General features: G+C 36.1%; 2 protein-coding genes across 7 annotated transcripts; both read right to left on the bottom strand.

The window, feature by feature from the left end:
* Nucleotides 1-3,828: 3,828 nt before the first annotated feature.
* On the bottom strand, nt 3,829-6,557 carry LOC123509460 (cell wall integrity and stress response component 1-like). Its single transcript, XM_045263749.1, has 5 exons — nt 6,511-6,557; nt 6,122-6,246; nt 5,418-5,452; nt 5,248-5,325; nt 3,829-5,214 (listed from the first exon to the last, which is right to left on the bottom strand). Exons 1-5 carry the CDS (start codon nt 6,555-6,557, stop codon nt 3,973-3,975), a joined length of 1,527 nt encoding a protein of 508 aa, XP_045119684.1. The 3' UTR covers nt 3,829-3,972.
* Nucleotides 6,558-8,243: 1,686 nt separating this feature from the next.
* LOC123509496 (divergent protein kinase domain 2B-like) lies at nt 8,244-21,358 on the bottom strand. 6 transcript variants are annotated; one of them, XR_006676205.1, is made up of 10 exons: nt 21,217-21,358; nt 18,604-19,048; nt 18,121-18,270; nt 17,336-17,517; nt 15,939-16,080; nt 14,053-14,223; nt 13,270-13,399; nt 11,556-11,804; nt 9,301-11,215; nt 8,244-8,299 (listed from the first exon to the last, which is right to left on the bottom strand). XR_006676205.1 is itself a non-coding variant. In XM_045263809.1 (9 exons), exons 2-9 carry the CDS (start codon nt 18,877-18,879, stop codon nt 10,968-10,970), a joined length of 1,548 nt encoding a protein of 515 aa, XP_045119744.1. In that variant the 5' UTR covers nt 18,880-19,048; nt 21,217-21,358; the 3' UTR covers nt 8,244-10,967. The 6 variants fall into 6 exon arrangements, 5 of the variants coding, with proteins under 5 accessions (XP_045119744.1, XP_045119746.1, XP_045119745.1 ...); XM_045263809.1 differs by having other exon boundaries at nt 8,244-11,215; XM_045263811.1 differs by lacking the exon at nt 21,217-21,358 and adding an exon at nt 21,040-21,176 and having other exon boundaries at nt 8,244-11,215.
* Nucleotides 21,359-22,031: the final 673 nt, after the last annotated feature.

Here is a 22,031-nt window from a genome sequence, read left to right as displayed (position 1 = left end):
AATAAGAGGAATAAAAAAATAAAGGTATGAAATGAAATAATAATGATGAATGGAAAAGAATACATAAAGTTACTCTGCTATTGTCCAAGACTGAATAAGCAACTCATAGTAAGACTAAGACCGAGTATGAAATATTGGAATCCTTTAGATAAAACACAATTTAAAGTGGACAGCTGTGACTCACATTTCTCTTTAACTCTTATTTTGCCTTCAAAACTGTTACTGTGCTATGTCCACTGTGCTGATATTCCCCTAATAGTAATATAGTGGTACCTTGAGATACTAGCTGCCTGAGATACAAATTTTTTCAAATACGAGCTACAATTTGATCATTTCTTTTATTTCAAGATACAAAAAAAATTTTGAGATACGAGTCACACATGGGGATGTTGCCACTGTAGTCGGTGGCTCGGCGCATCAGTCCAGCCTCAGCTGAGGTAGTATTGGTGTTTCCCGTGGATCTCATCATGTAGTGTGATTGTTCTGGCATCATTTTCATACTACTTACCAACCTTTTTTTTTTTGGCTTAAAGGAAGTGCAGGTTTAATTTATACTTAATATTTGCATGTGAATGGTGCGTGCATCCTTTCCTTCCTCCCTTCTCCTCCTTCACCATTTCCCACCATTAGCCAAAAATGTGCATCTCCATGGTAAGAACACTAAATAAAGTTTTGTTGTTATCTTATATATTTTCATGCATTGTATGTAAAGTATGCATGTGTATGTAACTGAAAAGGTAAAATAAACTTCTCTCATCTCTGCCTACCTGCTCCACTGACACTTATCAAGGAGAGGGGAGAACAATGTAAACACAACTCTTTGGTGCCTCTCTCTCTCTCTCTCTTCTACTTAAAACTTCATTTATTCAATGAATAATGTTATAGGATCGTCAATGAGCTCTTCAGTGATTATTAGAGCACCCAGTCTTCTGTGGGTGGCTATATTTGTACACTCGAGTCCTAAGTGAGGGTTAGGAATCCAGTAACGTCCCGTGAAATGCATCCTCCAAGATAAATATACTTTATAAGAGTAGTTTATCTATTTATATTAACTTTCATCATGTTTTATTGTGTTTCTGTGCAATAATTATTATTTATAAATACCTTTTCCTTACCTGAAAACACGTACAAAAAAAAAAAAGGGTGCTCTTTTTGGAGAGGCTAGGATAGATTAATAACATTTCAATGCATTTCAATGGGAAAAATTGTTTTGAGATACAAGCTGTTTGAGATATGAGCTCCATCATGGAACAAATTAAACTCGTACCTCAAGGTACCATTGTACTTGTAAAATACAGAAATTCATCTACTGGACATTTTGAATTTCTTATTAGCAAGAACACACAACCTATCATGATTAATATAGACCTACAGTTCATACTCTTAAAGAGATTATATAATTTAATAATGGTAGATTATTTTACATTACAAATTAAATTTCTTATGTCTAGATACTTCTAATATTCATTAAATCTATGTCTAATATATGGTTCTTATAAACTATGAAGACATGATTGCACTTCTTGTTTCACACTTCATGCTGCTCTCATATGATTACACCTTATTCACACCTTTTACAAAACTTTATCAGTGAACTGAAATGAGCCAAATCATTAGATAGTAGCCAATACAATAATCCCAAGTGCCTGCATTATTTTCTGGATGTCACTTGCTAATGCTGTTGTACAAGAACATACATACACACCGCGTAGTGTAGTGGTTAGCACGCTCGACTCAGAATCGAGAGGGCCGGGTTCAAGTCGGCGGCGAGGCAAATGGGCGAGCCTCTTAATGTGTAGCCCCTGTTCACCTAGCAGTAAATAGGTACGGGATGTAACTCGAGGGGTTGTGGCCTTGCTTTCCCGGTGTGTGGAGTGTTTTGTGGTCTCAGTCCTACCCGAAGATCGGTCTATGAGCTCCGAGCTCGCTCCGTAATGGGGAAGACTGGCTGGGTGACCAGCAGGCGACCGAGGTGAATTACACACACCACACACACACACACACACACACACACACGTAGTGTAGTAGTTAGCACGCTCGACTCAATCGAGGGCCGGGTTCAAGTCCCGGCGAGGCAAATGGGCGAGCCTCTTAATGTGTAGCCCCTGTTCACCTAGCAGTAAATAGGTACGGGATGTAACTCGAGGGGTTGTGGCCTTGCTTTCCCGGTGTGTGGAGTGTGTTGTGGTCTCAGTCCCACCAAGATCGGTCTATGAGCTCCGAGCTCGCTCCGTAATGGGGAAGACTGGCTGGGTGACCAGCGGGCGACCGAGGTGAATTACACACACCCACACACACACACACACACACACACACACACATAGTGTAGTGGTTAGCACGCCGACTCTCGAGAGGGCCGGGTTCAAGTCCCGGCGCGGCGAGGCAAATGGGCGAGCCTCTTAATGTGTAGCCCCTGTTCACCTAGCAGTAAATAGGTACGGGATGTAACTCGAGGGGTTGTGGCCTTGCTTTCCCGGTGTGTGGAGTGTGTTGTGGTCTCAGTCCTACCCGAAGATCGGTCTATGAGCTCCGAGCTCGCTCCGTAATGGGGAAGACTGGCTGGGTGACCAGCGGGCGACCGAGGTGAATTACACACACACACACACACACACACACACACACACACACACACACACACACACACCGTAGTGTAGTGGTTAGCACGCTCGACTCACAATCGAGAGGGCCGGGTTCAGTCCCGCGAGGCAAATGGGCGAGCCTCTTAATGTGTAGCCCTGTTCACCTAGCAGTAAATAGGTACGGATGTAACTGAGGGGTTGTGGCCTTGCTTTCCCGGTTGTTGTGGTCTCAGTCCTACCAAGATCGGTCATGAGCTCGAGCTCGCTCCGTAATGGGGAAGACTGGCTGGGTGACCAGCGGGCGACCGAGGTGAATTACAACATCCTGAGATAGTGTCACCCAATTGAGGGCTCAGTATAGTCTTAGATTCTGATTTTAATCCTGACTGCCTGCATGTTTGCACTTTTCTAAGAAGAATGAGGTAAAATACACATCTCATCATAGTATTGGTTTATAGCTTTAGTCTACTTGAGGTAAAATGTTACTGATTACAAGAAACAAATTGATTCACTGTGGATTTCCTTGTCTTTAAAGTCTAAGTTGGTTTTGTTACTACATGAGTTTCATGTATATGAATAATCAATCTGATTTATATATATATATATATATATATATATATATATATATATATATATATATATATATATATATATATATATATATATATATATATATGCACCATCATGTGGTTCATTTATTATTCAAACATAACACATATCTTTGTGCCTGACAGACAAAAGTTTAAATTTATGGGCTAAGTTGGTAGTCTTCAATCATCAATAGTAAAATATACTTGCAACTTTTCTTCACTAGAAACCCAAAAGTCCATGTTAAATGATGAAACCTAAATTGCAGTATTGAAAGATGAACCAATAGATTAAGGAAATTAAAGATTAGCATTCATTTGGTGTAAGATACATACCTAAAGTTGTAAGACTATATAGATCTAATGACTTGACCTATGAAATATTGTAGAATTACTATGTAGATTCTGTAGTCTCTGTGCAACATTTGTAGTATCTGTAATATCTGTAGTACTTGGAGTTTCTTATGTCAAAGAAGTATTAGAACTGGAAGTTATAGTTGTTGAAGCAGTTGAAGTCACTGAAGGAGCAGATGTTGAAGCAGTTGAAGTCACTGAAGGAGCAGATGTTGAAGCAGTTGAAGTCACTGAAGGAGCAGATGTTGAAGCAGTTGAAGTCACTGAAGGAGCAGATGTTGAAGCAGTTGAAGTCACTGAAGGAGCAGATGTTGAAGCAGTTGAAGTCACTGAAGGAGCAGATGTTGAAGCAGTTGAAGTCACTGAAGGAGCAGATGTTGAAGCAGTTGAAGTCACTGAAGGAGCAGATGTTGAAGCAGTTGAAGTCACTGAAGGAGCAGATGTAGAAGCAGTTAAGTCACTGAAGGAGCAGATGTTGAAGCAGTTGAAGTCATTGAAGGAGCAGATGTTGAAGCAGTTGAAGTCACTGAAGGAGCAGATGTAGAAGCAGTTGAAGTCACTGAAGGAGCAGATGTTGAAGCAGTTGAAGTCATTGAAGGAGCAGATGTTGAAGCAGTTGAAGTCACTGAAGGAGCAGATGTAGAAGCAGTTGAAGTCACTGAAGGAGCAGATGTTGAAGCAGTTGAAGTCACTGAAGGAGCAGATGTTGAAGCAGTTGAAGTCACTGAAGGAGCAGATGTTGAAGCAGTTGAAGTCACTGAAGGAGCAGATGTTGAAGCAGTTGAAGTCACTGAAGGAGCAGATGTAGAAGCAGTTAAGTCACTGAAGGAGCAGATGTTGAAGCAGTTGAAGTCATTGAAGGAGCAGATGTTGAAGCAGTTGAAGTCACTGAAGGAGCAGATGTTGAAGCAGTTGAAGTCACTTGAAGGAGCAGATGTTGAAGCAGTTGAAGTCACTGAAGGAGCAGATGTTGAAGCAGTTGAAGTCACTGAAGGAGCAGATGTTGAAGCAGTTGAAGTCATTGAAGGAGCAGATGTTGAAGCAGTTGAAGTCACTGAAGGAGCAGATGTTGAAGCAGTTGAAGTCACTGAAGGAGCAGATGTTGAAGCAGTTGAAGTCACTGAAGGAGCAGATGTTGAAGCAGTTGAAGTCACTGAAGGAGCAGATGTTGAAGCAGTTGAAGTCACTGAAGGAGCAGATGTTGAAGCAGTTGAAGTCACTGAAGGAGCAGATGTTGAAGCAGTTGAAGTCACTGAAGGAGCAGATGTAGAAGCAGTTAAGTCACTGAAGGAGCAGATGTTGAAGCAGTTGAAGTCATTGAAGGAGCAGATGTTGAAGCAGTTGAAGTCACTGAAGGAGCAGATGTAGAAGCAGTTGAAGTCACTGAAGGAGCAGATGTTGAAGCAGTTGAAGTCATTGAAGGAGCAGATGTTGAAGCAGTTGAAGTCACTGAAGGAGCAGATGTAGAAGCAGTTGAAGTCACTGAAGGAGCAGATGTTGAAGCAGTTGAAGTCATTGAAGGAGCAGATGTTGAAGCAGTTGAAGTCACTGAAGGAGCAGATGTAGAAGCAGTTGAAGTCACTGAAGGAGCAGATGTTGAAGCAGTTGAAGTCACTGAAGGAGCAGATGTTGAAGCAGTTGAAGTCACTGAAGGAGCAGATGTTGAAGCAGTTGAAGTCACTGAAGGAGCAGATGTTGAAGCAGTTGAAGTCACTGAAGGAGCAGATGTAAGGTCTGTTGTTGGACCAGTTGTGGTTGATGTTGGGGTGGTGACAGAAGGACTTGTAAAGGGAGTGGTGGATGTGCTGGAGGTAGATGACTCAGTATCCGTGGGTGATATTGAAATCATGGTGGAAGATGCTGTTGTATTTTCCATCAGACACTCCTCTAACTCAACAATAAGGTCATGGATCTCTGCATCTTTGGACACAACTGAACAAAAGAAGTGAAAATGCATCATGTAAATTTAAAGTATCAATTTAGAATAGCAACATAAACTTTTTTGGGATAAAAGTTTCTTAAAAAAAAATTCAAGCAAACAATACATATTACTTTTCAGTCTTTCATTTACAGTCATATATAATTAATCACATCACAAAATTGTTGGTCTTAAGATGTCCTTATAAAATTAGTATTCACTGCAGTTGGTATGTGAATAATCTCACCTTCTCCAAATCCCTTCCCTCAAAGATTATAAACATACAGGAAACAAAACTTCTTTCCACTTCTGAACAATCACACATACTGTAGTTTCTTCAAGCACTATTGCAATTTTGGAATATGTATGACACATGTTCAAAATTACAACATACTGCTAGCTAATCCCTTGTAGAAAGGAAGAATGAGATGTAAATTTCAAAGAACATACGTACTTTATACTCAGTGCTGAGTATATTCTAAGGCTGACTTTAGGCTGCTATATCTTCACTGAACAAATATTTTATGACACTGAATATGGAGTCACCTCCAACCCAAGAAAATAATTCAATCTTTATATAACACAAATTAACCTTGCTGAAAATATATACCTGCAACAAAGAAAGATATAGAGGTAGTACATGAGTGTCTATGTAGGTGTTTGCACTGCTTTACTGTACTTACTTTCACTTGTAAGGGAAGCTACACCAATGACAAAGCCAAACAGCATTACACCTTCCACTACTGCCAGCACCAACAGCGCCTGTTCCATCACAGTTCTTGACCTCCAGTAGTTGTTGAATCCACCTCTGTCAATAGTAAGATACTGGCTCAGTGTCAGGTTATAAAAGTATGATTAAATTGATGTTTTACTATGTTATAGTCTACACATTTTTGTACTATGAACATCAAATTACTCCATTCTTCCATTACTTAAGAATATCAAAGCGTGAGACTCAAAATAGCTATCATATTTAACTGACTTTCCCAAGAACAGAAGAAAAATGTAACATTTATTCTTTAAATATCATATACATTAGTAATTATATAAAGCACATTCAATTCTTTCTTACCTGCTGCTTACCAAGAGGTCAGAACTGTCACTCATTTCCATGGACATCATGGGTGTGTTGATTGCTATTAATTTGTACTTGTGTATTTATCCCAAGCACTGATGGGTCTCCCTCTCCCTCTCTCCTTTTATTCAATCAATAAATCAATTCAAAATTATTTCACTCTTACAACTTACACTATGTGATGTTACATTAACTTAACTGACAATCATAGAATGAGCAACAATTTCTCTCCAACTATAAGTAAAACTTTTGTTATATTTTGATATCCTCTGTGTAATTCACCACAGTCTTGAAAATCATGTACTGGACTCAAGACCAAGACCGTGTGCTATAAAGTGAATGATAAGGAGAGATAGAGCTTATCTTTGTTTTAAGTGTGATAGTACTTTATCAAGGCATTGAGAGAAAATTAATGACAAAATTGGCCAGTCAGACTAGTTTATAAATTCTTATTTTTCTCAGCACTGGATTATTAAGAAAATAAATAAATAGTAGTTAGGTACTCAAATATGTTCATCTCCCCAAGAAATATTAGGGTGACAAGTAAGTTGATGATATAGGAAATCAAAGGAAAATTTCAAAGACTGTGTTAGAGCCTCAAAGATAAAGGAAATGACTTTAATGGTTAATAGAAATTGAAAAAAAAATTATAAGTATCCCTTTGCCTTCTTCATCAGAGGAATATATTTTTTACATTAAGCTCCATTTTCCAACTTTGGCTCCATAATCATAATTTATCTCCATAGAAAAAAAAAGGATACAGCCTCTGGAAGTGAGTATCCCTCATTTGATGCCACCTTCCTTTAAAGAGTGGAATATCTATTTCTTGATATCCAAGTGTTTATGGTTTTTTTACTTCTTCCCAGTAGCAGCTTTGTTATAGGTGATGAAATACTTTTTTAATGAAGTTCATCAATGGCACTGTAAAGAGATGCATGGATCATCTTCTTTTGAAACAGCTCAAGTCACAGCAAGCAGGAAAACATAAATAAGTAAAGGGTTCCTACGAAAATGATAAAAAAATTCAGACTAGCCATGTCAATAGAATAAAATTGACAATGACTAAAATTATTGTGCATTGAGAGTATGAGAATGAGGACAGGCATCCAGCTGGCAAGTTCAGAAGAGTGGTAATGGTGGAATTTTTTTTTAAGACTATGTGAAGGACAGTTGCAGCAGTGAGTAACTGATTACAACAGTAAGTTAAAGGAGAGTTTATGAAGAATAATATAAAAAGTGGGAATAAGCATATATCAGTAATATTGATGGTATAGCGTGTGGTTGTCCCAGTAAGTAGGATGACATGTTCTTGAAATGCTTGAAAGAGTGGATGAAGGTTTATACTACAGACTGGATACTGCAGAGGACAAAAACAATGGAGACCAACCACCTTGACAAAGTTGTGAACATTTTATGCCACAACCTATTTCAGTGAATTCACACAAAGAAGTAAAGTGGAAATGGATGAAGAGCAAAACAACTTAAGTGTGAGAGAATTCTGGGAACATTAACACTATGGACATTGCAAGCAGAAGACAATAGTTCATTAAACACAATGGTGATGATGATGATGATGATGATGATGATGATGATGATGATGATGATGATGATGACGATGATGATGATGATGATGATGATGATGATGATGGTAATAAGGAGGAGGAGTACGAGGTCTGAAGGTAGATAACTTATAATATGGCATTGAATCTTGGCCAAGTCAAAATGTTAAATAAATTGTTACTTTTAATCATACCTTTTCAATGAAATAAGATCATAAAGTTTTAATCTGCAACAAGAGAAAAGAAACATACATTATTATACATAAATCAAATCTTGAAACAAAAGTAAAAGTTAAAAACATCTGTCTTAGGATTTTTCACTTGAATATTATTCCATCACTCTTTCCTCTTACATTCAATGTCTGAAATCCTTCAATCACTCATGGATAACATTCTGGTGTGGCTGCACAAGCATCTGGTCACTTCGGTTCTCATTTATAGAGCCACTCGTCCACCATCTCACATGTATCAACTGTGCCACCACTTACGGTTTTCACAATAACACATGATATTCTCTTTTCTTATTCTATAAAAAAGTTAACCATTAAAATAATAGGTAAACAGATACTATAAAACAGGCTTTAAGAAAGCAAAAGATAATAGAATAAGAATTTTACAACTCATATTATAATGAAACTTTTTTCATGTATGAAAGATAGAATTCTTTTAATTTTGTAAAGAAAGATTCAACATGCTAATAATTAACTTGGCCATTTCTTACAATGGTAGTGCCTATGCTCCTTACACCATGCTTGATGTTTGCATACTCTAATACCTGAACTTTCATGATCACAAAGTATCAATTCCCAAATTCTACTCAAGGTTTAAACAATTGCCACTTTTCCTTAAATGCTACACCAGAAATTGCCACAATGCTTTCCATTCCTATTTCTGTATTTATTCTATGCATATATGATCTTACAAATAAAAACACTTACTAGGCTTAAAAAATCAAACATACCAAATATCTTGTTCATTTTCATAACTATGTTTTTTTTGGGGGATGGTGAAGGCCTGAAGTACATCCTCCACTGAACTCCTGCATCATGCTTGTTGCATGATCCTTCATTAAAAAATCAGTATTCTAAGAATTCAATCTGACTATATGGCAGAAATTTTCTTTGCAAGGGATACCTCATCTTAAGAAATTTTGTCTCAAAAACTCATACCCCATGAAATATAAACAAGATATAAAATCAATAAAAGTATATATACTATTATACATTACCTCACATTTGAAGACATTTCAATATGTTACAAGACAGGGGATGGAGTTCATCCTTGGGTGCAGCAATTACACTATGCCACAGTTTGAAGACTGACAAATTTAATATTGGTGTTGCAGTCTTTCTTGAAAGGACAATTCATTCCCTTTCCCCACCAAGAAAAAAACAAGCTGATGTCATGGTATTCTTTGCATTATTTCACCAATTCTCATCAATATAAATAATAAGCAAAAATATAGTATGTATACATCTATACAATATAAACTATAAATACACATTTCTCTCTAAAAATATCAACATCCTATAAATTCATTACCTCTAGTCATTTTGTGAAGGTACATACTTCTATTATAAAATCTCTCACTGTTTTTAAGCATTACTGTTGCAAAACTCAAAAAAATGTGCTACAGACTTTTCTTTTTCTTGTTTCTAGCTTCATTATATAAAATCCTATTTCATTATGCCATGATTGTCATCCCAGCAGACAATGCATATGCTTGTTTACTATCACAAATTTCAAATCTCATGATGATAAAAATACATTTCTTATAAGATTAGAGAGGTGTCAATATAGTCAATATATAACTGTACACTCATTCAGAAGACTAACTTCATTTAGATGGTGGTTGCAAAAAGTAAAGTTACAGGGCATCTTGGAGAGATTGCTACTACTCATGTATGAGATGTATCAGTTAATGAAGAAGATAGCTTTCCTTTAGCCTTTCCTGTGTTAGCTTTTTAGCTTTGTTGATTTAATCACATCTATGAATTAAATGCTATACCTGCATGAAAAAATGTGATCATCTTACATAAAACTGTTTGACACATCATTACTAGATTAATTGTCCTACCCAAATTTTTAAAGGCTCCACACTACATTTTAGATATCATTGTCAGTTGTACCAAATTAGCTGAATCATAAAAATAGTTTTCTATATGGTGTACATTCAGCTGTCTCTAATATTAAAACAATTACTTGATGTACCAAATAAATAAAAAAATTCAACAAGATCACTTGCTTGAGTGCTGCATCACACAATGTAAACTGCTGCACTGCACTGACAGTGTATACATTATTTAAGGCAGATTGAGTCACTGATATCAATAAAGAAGTGGTTTACTTATTCTGGTGAAGGTTTTGGTCCAATCATCAAATAAAAGCAACTTTTGAATGTCAAAAGATGTGTTTGGAACTGCTCTTTTATGAACTTTTTATTTCAGAAATATGAAAGAAGCAATATTAGATTTTTTAAATGCATTTCTTATATGACTTCATTTGATTTTCTGCTTCTTCCTTGGATAAACCTTATATTTGAAAAGAAAAGTTTGCATTATAAAAAGTGAAAAAATAACACATGTAAAGTAAACTTCCTGAAGAGCTAAAACAGTACAATAAAATGATCTCCAATAAGGAAGATAATGAATAAAATTCCTAATTGGAGAGCAAATCAACTGAAGTAGACTTAAGCATTGCTTCTACTACCTTATCACAGATTATGTGCGATAGCCTGGCTACCAGCGCAACAGTGAGATTCCTTCTTGCTTATACTTTTCAAATTAGCAGATCATATTACTATAACATCATATGGAGCTATAAAGAAGTACATTATAGAAAAAGCAACATCTTGTACTCATCCATACTTCAGAGGCTGCATGCACATTTTGCCTCTTAGCCTTCTTCCTCTCCATAGTCATAGTCATCATCATAATCATCTCCATCCTCATTCTTGCCATCCAACTCTTCCTCTCCTTCTTCATCCTTGTCATCATCTTCTTCATCCAACAAGAAGTCTGATAGGAAGTCTCGAAGTTCCTGGGCAGCCTGTAGCCTCCCTCCTGGTGCTGTCTCATCCACACATTCAGCCACTAGTTCCTCCACAGTGGCTCTATCAGATGCTGGGATGTTGTGGAGCAATCCTTCCATGATGAAAATCCAACAGTTTAAGTAGTAAAGTAATAGATTTAAAGAGTTAATAAAGTGCTATGAATTTTTTGTCAGTTGTGAACAAATTATGAGTCAATCTGAGAAAACTGATCAACTACTCAAACTTGTACTAAATATGCCTAATTTTAAGATTTGGACATTTGGATCATAGCCAGAAAGGTGTACATAAAAGATGTATATATCTCATCCATTTATAATAACTTTATGTAATGAAACAGATCTCAGAAAAGATTATAATAAGCTAACAAAACTACTTTACAGAACAACTTCAATTAACTGCTTGTTACAGGATTGCTTTGATTTAACAATTACCTTTGGTGGTACGAGGTTGCTGCTGGAGGCTGGAGGTGCTAGTGAAGTAATCCACATATTTGTGTTGTTTCATATCACTAAGGATCATAGCACACACAGCAGCATACATCAAGTGACCTACATCTTCTACACGGGAACATATCTCATCTGTATCATGACCTTCCCTGTATACCTCTCCAGTGAACTTCTGGAAACAATCTTTGTTGCAGACTTCTTGTGTGCGACTCTCTGTTCCATCCTCATATTCATCTGAAAACATCAACAAAATACAAAATGGTCTGTGTTGATCTGCACACACTTCACAGCTAGGCTGAAATAATGTAAATCTGTGGTTTTATTAAACAGCAGCCAAAAGCCTAAGGGGGCAGCTGAAAATAACTGAGATGACTGACCATATGAAGACCCATGAAAAAACTAATAGTGGTGTCTCTGGTGCTGGAGAGCTTTACATAAATCTCATTGAAATAACAAACCCAAGATATTTTTCAAGCCAATGGCATCAAGGGTATGGCTGATGCTGTTAATTCTATCATTAAAAATGCTAAGCTTATCTAGAAAAAACTTTGCCTAGTTGGTTTTCATGTAGTACTGTAAGGAAGTCAACAGGTCAAGAAGAGATGCCACAGAACCCCTAACTTCTGATCTTATAAGATTTCTGATTGGGGCAGGAAAAACTTGGAGTGTTCAATGCCTCAAAACTAAATTCCTGCATCTATCAACTTGACACAACCTTCCAGACAACTATCCCCTCTTCTTCAATGACACTCAACTGTCCATCTCTTCTACACAGAATATCCTTGGCATATCCTTTACTCATAATTTAAACTGGAAACTTCATATCTCATCTCTTGTTACAACAGCTTCTATGAAGTTAAGCATTCTGAGGCATCTCCGCCAGTTTTTCTCCCCAACTGCTAGCTCTGTACAAGGGCCTTATCTGCCCTTGTGCGGAGTACTCTTCGCATGTTTGGGGGGGATTCCACTCACACAGATTTATTAGATAGGGTAGAATCAAAAGCTTTTCATCCCATCAATTCCCCTCCTCTAACTGACTGTCCTCAGCCTCTTTCTCACCACTTGCTATCTTTTATCATTATTTTTATGCTAACTGCTCTACTGATCTTGCTAAATGCATGCCTCCTCCTCCTCCTGTGGCCTCCCTGCACAAGGCTTTCTTCTTCCTCTCACCCCTATTCTGTCCAACTCTCTAATGCAGAAGTTAACCAGTACTCTCAGTCTTTCATACTTTTCTCAGGTAAACTCTGGAAGTCCCTGCCTGTGTCTTTGTTTCCAACTTCCTATGACAGAGGTTTCAAGACATTGTCCCTATCCTTTGACTAATTCTATCGGCTCTGTAAGGAGACTGGCAACTGAGCTTTTTTTTTCTTTACATTTTTGTTGCCCTTGGTCAGTTTTCCTCTTTCATAAAAAAAAAAAATAAATAAATAAATAAAATAATAAAACAAGAGGCAGAAACATTTTTCACAAGCAAGTTATTCTGAAACTCTGAGAATCTCTAGTAATGGCAGATGTTTTTAAGATATCACACCTAAAATCCACAAACTCTAATCAAGACAAGTCTATGATTCATAAACCTGTGAGAAAGCTTACATAATGTAACCTTTCATGTTTAATCATTAATTAGTCTTCTTTCTAGGTGAAAGAAAGAATCTGCTTCCATTATTTCATCCTCAATATACAACACTTATGGTACCTCGAAAAAGATTCTTGTCAACCACAGCCATGTCACTAAGATCAGTCAGCACCACTTCTCCCTCCTTGTTGATGGCCATCTTATCCAGAGACCACGAACCATAGAACAAATACCATTCTGGATCATCTTCCTGTAAGTAGAGGTAATTCCTTTTATAATTATAGGTTTTATTGATAAAGTACTTGATACACGAAATGGTTTAAAAATAAACTTAATTAAGTGCCAATTTATCATATAAAATATAGAAATGAGGTGAGGCGAGCTCATGGCCAATTGTACACATCACATTTCTTCAGAAAATTCAGATAGTAGCATAACTCAACAGGCATAGTCTTTTTACTGATCTGACTTATCGTACTCAGATATTCTAGCTTTAACAATAGGAAAGTTTGGGGGGAAACAAGTGTCAATGATTTCAGACACTTGGACATGTGAATTACACATTTGGAATTTCCAATTGATTAGAATCTTTCTCAATAACCAGGGAGATAGGCAAAGATCCAATACTGGCTATTATATTCACTAGATGTAAGATCTTAATGTACAACTATAAAGATCAATAGCTAAAACCCTGTAAGAAAGGAAGTGCGGTATACTTTGAAAACTTCTCATTTACTGAAGCTTTTCCTTCATTATCTATAATCTCATTGGTGTTGTTGTGGCAGTTTTCCATGTAGTGTGCATTTATACAATTGTAGTGAAAAGAATTACAGAATTTGAATCATGATCTTGTTCTCTCTCCATAACTACTTTTGTGTAGATTTACATGTATATTTTTCTTACCATGAAGTCATCCACCATGGTGAGAATTTGGGCTGCAAGTGAAGCTCGAACATTGAAGGATTCATCTAACATTGCAGCCATTGGTGTTAATTCACCCTCCAGCACCTGGGCTCGTCCACACACGCCCACCAGCCGAGGGAATCCCACATTAAGGTTTGCTTTGGTAAGTATCTGTGAAAAATATAGGAATTTAAACTTACCTGATAAAACAATATTGCATTTCATGTCTATTGCAAATTGCATTAAACATGATTTGCATTAGAACCCTGTGCATTATCAACAACCTCACTGTAGTACATGATTATGTGTATTCAATCAATATCCTTCTATTTTTTTTGTAAGCTACTTCATTTTTTATCCCAAGTCATATACTATAGTCTTCCAAGTCTAAACGCGTTTTTTTGGCGTGTCTCCTTAGGGAATAGCAGGCCTTCCACTACAGTACTGCCATGTTTCACCCAGAATTTGAATGGCCAAGTGTGTGACCTGACCCATCTCTTATTTATCGCTCTCTTCCTTCCTCTCTCACCTCTGCTCTCTCTCTCTCTCTCTCTCTCTCTCTCTCTCTCTCTCTCTCTCTCTCTCTCTCTCTCTCTCTCCGTGACAATCCTTCCTTATACCTATATTCTATTTCCATCCTTAAATTCGCACTGTGTGTGTGTGTGTGTGTGTGTGTGTGTGTGTGTGTGTGTGTGTGTGTGTGTATTTACCTAATTGTATTTACCTAATTGTAACATACGGATAGGTATCTACAACTGTGACACGTGACCTTGTGCCCCCCTCTCGACATGTGTCTATCAGGTCTCCCCTTTCTCTTCTGTTTTCCAGGGTCGGAAGTTGCATTCTTTTCATAAGTCAAATCTCTTAAGTCAGGCAGGCCGTGCCTTGTGTGTGTGTGTGTGTTGGGGAAAGTAATGAGTGTTGTGCCCCACTGTGAATGAAGTCAAAATATTTTATCTTATACACGAATAACCTCAGTTTTTTAGATGTTCATTCGTATTGTATATAGAACACAGTTGTTGCACCATTTTTCTTACTAAGGTCTATAGTGACTGTTGAATAAAGATTATAACATTTTCACAGCAACACTGTTACACAGGGGTGCTGGTATTTGTTATTGTAATGTGCATATTGTAAGCGTGGAATGTTAATTTTTCTTTTAATTAATTTCTTTTAATATTTGATGATACTGGATTTTCATTAAAACATTTTATGTCTCTTACTTATGTAAATGGAACTCATGTTCATGTAGACTTGGCAGAGCTGGAAGGCCTGCTATTCCCTAAGGAGCCCAGCCAGAAAGCCGCGTTTAGATTTGGAAGACTATAATTTCTTTTGTCTGACTACATTTTCTCAAACATTCTTATGCAATATTTTCTCATATGCTCTCAACTCAGCTTTTATAGCCTCCTCCATCTCTTCTGTCCATAATGAACTTTACACACTTATACATACAGATTATTAACAAGCAATAAAGGTCATAAGAACATAACTTTTTTTCTTCTTTAAAATTTTCCCCTACATTCCAGGCTAAGGTTACCTTAACCATATTTTTTTCATTCATCAATTTCACTAGCAACAAATTCACTAATCACAGCAACTTTCATGAATTTTCTTTCTGTAGTTGGGTTAAGATTAGTATATTTGACTTTGTACTTGATTCCACTATAGATCATATTTACATCCATAAAATCACATGCATTTTCCTACATGATGGGATTAAAATAAGTTTCACTGGATACATGATGATCTAGAATAATGTTATATTTGGAGGGATATCTTATAACCTAGCAAACATGGTACACAGTCTCCAACCTCCAGAACAACAATTTCACAGAATGTTAACACTGTGTACATTATATCTGAAGAAAATAATTGTCACCAACCTTGTAAATTGCAATTTCTGGAGCAATGGCCAGTGTTGTGTACAGCATTATTCTTTCATCTTGATTGAAGCTACGATCATCATTTTCATCAAATGATTGCTCTATGATGCTCAACAATTTTTTGCTTGGACACATTAATAACCTGGAATTTAAACATCAGCAACTGATTTTCTCTTCTCACAATACATGTCAATGTCTATCTATCTATGCATGTATAGGTGAGTAGATAGATAATGGTCTATACATAAAAAAAAAAGTTATATTTGATGTTATTCCTGTGCAATACTTAGTGAGCTGTGAAAGCATCTAAAATCAGTAAAAGACTCACATATCTTAAAGCCTGCAGCAGGATACCAACCACATGCACATGCCATGCATAAATATTAGTAAAGCTGAAGGTGCATCAGTATCCATGGCAAACCAGGGAGAATTTAGGTGTGATTTAGCCTGTGGGTATAAGAGGGAAACCACCTGTGAATTATTGGGACAGCATAAAATAAGGAAATAAAATGCAGAATTTATGTACAAGGTGACAGCATGCAAGGATAGTATGCCTGAGTGAAAGGCTTTAGAATTTTCACTACAACCACATAGGCCGCCTCAGAAAATGCTTCAAATGAGGAAAGAAAAAGACCATGTATTAGCAAAACAACCCCATTACCTTTCATACAATAAAACTCACCTCTAAAAGAAGAAAGAACAATTATAATACTAATAATGTGTAGCAAGAATTAAAAGGAGTGATGTGGTATGGCCATCAAAAGTAAGGGAAAAGGAAGAAAGAAAAGGAGAGGTATACTCAATGTCTTCTAACAAAACGTGAAAAGGCATACGAACCCAAGGCTGGTACAGATCACAATCAGTGTGGACAGTATAGGAAAGTAGAACGCAAGCAAATATTTCTGTATACACCTGTGAATAAATAGAAAATTTTCAGGAAATTTGGAAAAGAAGGGTGGATTAACTAAAGGGATATGAAAGGAAGACTGGAATTTAAAAAGCTGCAGAAGTGATAGGAAAACGTGGAAAAGACAGAGTGAATGAGAATGGAAAGCACTTGGTGGACGTGTGTACAGAAAGGGCAAAACACAATCTTACAACATAAAACTATCCATGCATAAATACAAGAAAATATGTTAATGAGAGCATCTGACTGACTACAAAGCAGCAGCTAAGGAATTTAAAAATTATGGGTTAAATTTCAGGTAGTGAAATGGCAAAAGTTGTGTGTGTGCGACACAATATTTACAGAAAGGCTAAAAAGGATGATTTTTACCATAACAGGTACACATTTTTCATTCAGACTTAGAAATTTATGTCATGCATTTGAAGATATTCCTCTCATCAGGAAAGATAAAATTTTCTGAAAATGCAAAACACAAAAAATATCAACATACGGATATTGATTGCGTGGAGTGCCAACAATGCGCAACAGATGATGCAGAAGTTGAGGTGACAAAGACTGAGATCTTGCTAAAAAGGACTTAAGGGCAGCAGAGCCAACGCTACAGCCTGTACCTAAGCTGGCATTGACACACACAGAATCATCAAGGAGAGAGAATCCATTGCCTGTAGGAATCTGAATAAAGGGGAAAAGTATTTCTTAAAAAGTTGGCCTGAAACAATTGCCATAAATTATACCCTAAAAGAAATCTTTGAAGGTTTTTTTAATTTGTTGCATTAAGTTATTCTTTGATAAGAAAATGTTCTTGCCATCATTTACAAAAGTGCCCATTTACTTTGGTCATAAGCATGCCACTCAGTGATGCCAAAATAAACTCAATACACAGGACACATATGTAAATGAAGTGGATCACAGGACTTTATCACATGGTTATCACAAAGTCTGTATGAATAAAAAAAAAAAAAAATGAATAAAACTGTTTTACATAAAAGCAGTTTCATTTAAATCCTATTTTTGTCGTTAGTTCATCTCTGTATGTATTGTTTTCACTGAAATCCATCATAATAAATAACTGGTTGCTGGTCTTATTAATAAATTTTCTATGGATTCAAAATGTTGCAATATCAAAAATGCCATCACTAATAAAAACATCTTTACATTATATATATAAGGCAAAGAAAGACTTGGTTAAATTATCATAAATATTGCACCAAAATATTACCCCTAATGTTAAGTTTTAAGTCATCATATTTTCAATCTCAATCTCATTATTCTCACCTTCACAGAGAGTTTCTGCATGTCCCCTAAATGGGCGTTATATATGGCTGCTCCGTGCAATGTCTGAGGGGTGTCTGTGGCCAATGACAGGAAACCAGCAGACACGTCTTCACACAGGTCATGTCCAAAACATAATGGACATGTCTCTTCCTGTAAAAACAATTTTCTTAAGATTTATACAGCATATATGAAAATAATAATTTCAGGAAAATTATAGAAAACTGAGTGCCTTAAAGAAAAAGTGACATACCAATAATGTGGAATTTTTTCTAACTTTAGATGAATTCAACATAAATAATTCAAAACAAAAAAAAGTGTCATTAATCACTTCCAAATATTACAGTAAGTCATATTATTTTTTATTTCTCCTACATTAATATGTATCACATGGAATGAATACATATTGGTTTAATTTAATGTGAGACCTTAATCTACTTCAAAGTTTATGTAAATAAATGTATATAAAATAATAAATACACTTACCTTAGTTATATCTTGGAATAAGTCAGCAAAAACATTTGTTTTAATACTGTCATGGCTTCTATGCCTGATGGGGGGTAGCACTGGGGAGTCAATGTTGATGCTGTTTTCTCTTGCACTGACAGCACTCTTTTCTGGGCTTTTTAGAGAGGCAGGCAAGGTCTGCCTTGGCCCTCGAGACCCATCACTGGCATCCCACACCCTCACAAACACCAACACTAACATCACAAATGACACACATACAAACAATTTTTGATAATGAATCCTTAAGAGCTGCATCTTGTTTTCACTGAGTTAAATTTTCCAACATCAAAAGTCCATAAACTATAATGGAATTAATATCATTTCATCATTCACATTAAGGTAGAAAATGTCTAAAAAAACCTGAACACTGCAGTTCCTTTCCTTTCATGAAGATTTTCATTCCTTGCTGTCAAGAAAACATCACCTGAAAAGAAAAACATTATATTTTTGACAAACTTTTAGAGGTATCATAACAATAAATTATCTTGTCACCAAAATTTAGATCAGTACCATATTACACTACTATATTAGCAAAAAAAAAAAAATAAATAAATAAATAAAAAAAAAATAATAATAATACAAAAACAAAACATTCTGAAAGACACAATGATATGACAGTCAAGGCCAGCCAAATCCACTCAAAACTCACTAATCATCTTGCATTTCCTTCAACATCCTGACAGTTTTGATTACCAGTGAAAGCCTCTGATGCCCAATTCATTTCACCTTTAGATAAATTTTTCACGGTTTCCATGATGCCCCACAATATGACATCAATGGGCAGGAATGAAAATCCCAAAGGGAGATCACCCCATGACCTTAGGGAAAGTCACTTCTTGGTATAAGAGTGTGGTCTCAAAGAGGAGACAAAAATAATGTTTCAGAGCAGACAGAAAAAAGAAAATTAAACTTCACAAAGGACACATGCTAAGAAATCAATCAAAATGGAAGAAAAATGAGTTGATATAGACCAGAATAAATTATGGCCTTGATCATTTTGCTCTGATGAGAAATATATGCATTTGCAGGTACTCTAACAGGTCTAGTCACTTGCAAAAGCCTCTCATAGCCAATTTATTCTGATTTCTTACTGGGATACTCCAACATGAGGTAATAGTCATTTACTTCTCCAAACTAATATTTCAATTGCTTAATTTTTCTTCTAAAACCTTTCAAACCCTTTTCACTAAAACATATAACAAGGTCTTTATGAGGGATTCAGAAAATTTGATCAGTAATTAAATAGCAATACATTTCAATACTATCCATAGTTTTACAACATTACTGTCAGTAATTTCAGCATTTCCATTGGCACACACACACACACACACACACACACACACACACACACACACACCAGATATTTTCCCTCTTTAGTCTTCATTATTTGTTTCTCTCCCATCAGTGTCTGTGTGTGTGTGTGTGTGTGTATTTACCTACCTTTACAATTAGTAAATACACACACACACACACACAGACACTGATGGGAGAGAAACAAATAATGAAGACTAAAGAGGGAAAATATCTGGGAGTGATTATACAGGAAAATCTGAACCCCGAATAACACATAAGCAAGATATTTGGATTATTATATAGAATGCTGACTAATATAAGAGTGGCATTTCAATTCATGGACAAAGATATGATGAATAAATTATCACAAGCATGATACGTCCAAAGATGCAATATGCAGCTGTGATATAAGATGACTAGATTGGATACAGAAGATTGCTATAAAGATGGTGCTGGAACTAAAGGACCTAACATATGAAGAACGGCTGAAGACAGAAGAGAACGAGGACACCTAATAACAATGTACAAGGTAGTCATTGGCATTGAAAAGATAGACAAGGAAGATCTGGTTCTAGTGACAGAAAAAGATAGAATAAGAGGACATGTAAAGATCAGGATGAGGCAGTGTGTAAGGATATTGGAAAATACAGTTTTCCACATAGAACGGTGGAGAAGTGGAATGCATTGAATAATGAAGTTGTTACAGTACATAATGTTCATAACTTTAAGGAAAAATTGGATAAATGGAGACAGGACACTATGAGTCCCTCTCAAACCCTGTACAATACAACTAGGTAAACACACACACACACACACACACACACAAATAAAGCTTTAGTAGCATGGTTTGGGAGCAGGTACACTACACTGCTACCTAGAGTGGAGTAGCTATCAACAGTCAACACCACACATAGCTGAATTGCCTTGCTCCGTGAGCCTTAAGAGAAAACACTTGTTTTCAAGTCACATCACTGTATCTTAATACTTCGTTCTTTAAAGACGGAAGAATGTTTGTGTTGTTCTACATTTAGTCGGTGAACACAACAACGACCTTCTCGTGGTTGAGGTCACAAGTTCTTGATGACACAAGCAAGTGTTTTGACAAAAACACTGAACACGCACTGCCAAGATGGTTTGTTATGGGGCGTTCCGCTCATTTTCCTTGTGTGTTCCCTTTCATACATAAGCGTTTTTATTTGTTTATTCCTTTCTACACACCATTACACCGTTTCACATTTGTTATTAAATTTATATATGCATGTAGAGTAAAGTCATCGTTGAATCCATAAGACACCTTACCGTGACAGTTAACGCAGACCGTGCGGGTCGCTAGACGGTATCTAGCACCTTGACCCTGCTGCTGCTGCTGCTGCTGCTGCCAGGCGCCAGGCGTCAGCTGTCAACGCTCAACGGCGAAGTTTCGCCAAAACAAGTACCGCCCGTCGCTCAATTCTCTCTCTTTTCCCCATGGCCGTTGATTCCTTTAGAATTGTAGGAGGGGACATGAGACAGTGGGTAAAAGAAGCCTACCAAACAGCTGGGGATTTATTATTTTTTTATTTGCTAATTTCCGAGACATTTTAAGGCCACATGCAGTGTATATCAAGGCACATAAATAGTCTACTTGTGCTACTTGAAATTCAAGTCTTATACACTTTGTTTTCTTTTGCTGTACTGACTAGTATTGCATAACTATAATTTATCAATATACTGGTAAAAAGTAAAGTAGTAATGGGCAACTTACCACAATAAAAGCACCATCACCAACAGTAGTAGTAACACACACACACACACACACACACACATATATATATATATATATATATATATATATATATATATATATATATATATATATATATATATATATATATATATATATATATATATATATATATATATATATATATATATATATATATATATATATATATATATATATATATATATATATATATATATATATATATATATATATATATATATATATATATATATATATATATATATATATATATATATATATATATATATATATATATATATATATATATATATATATATATATATATATATATATATATATATATATATATATATATATATATATATAT

This window comes from Portunus trituberculatus, chromosome 27, assembly GCF_017591435.1.
Source record: "Portunus trituberculatus isolate SZX2019 chromosome 27, ASM1759143v1, whole genome shotgun sequence".
Lineage (NCBI taxonomy): Eukaryota > Metazoa > Arthropoda > Malacostraca > Decapoda > Portunidae > Portunus > Portunus trituberculatus.
The sequence above is the reverse complement of the archived record's forward strand: the minus strand, read 5'-3'. Positions and strand labels throughout refer to the sequence as shown.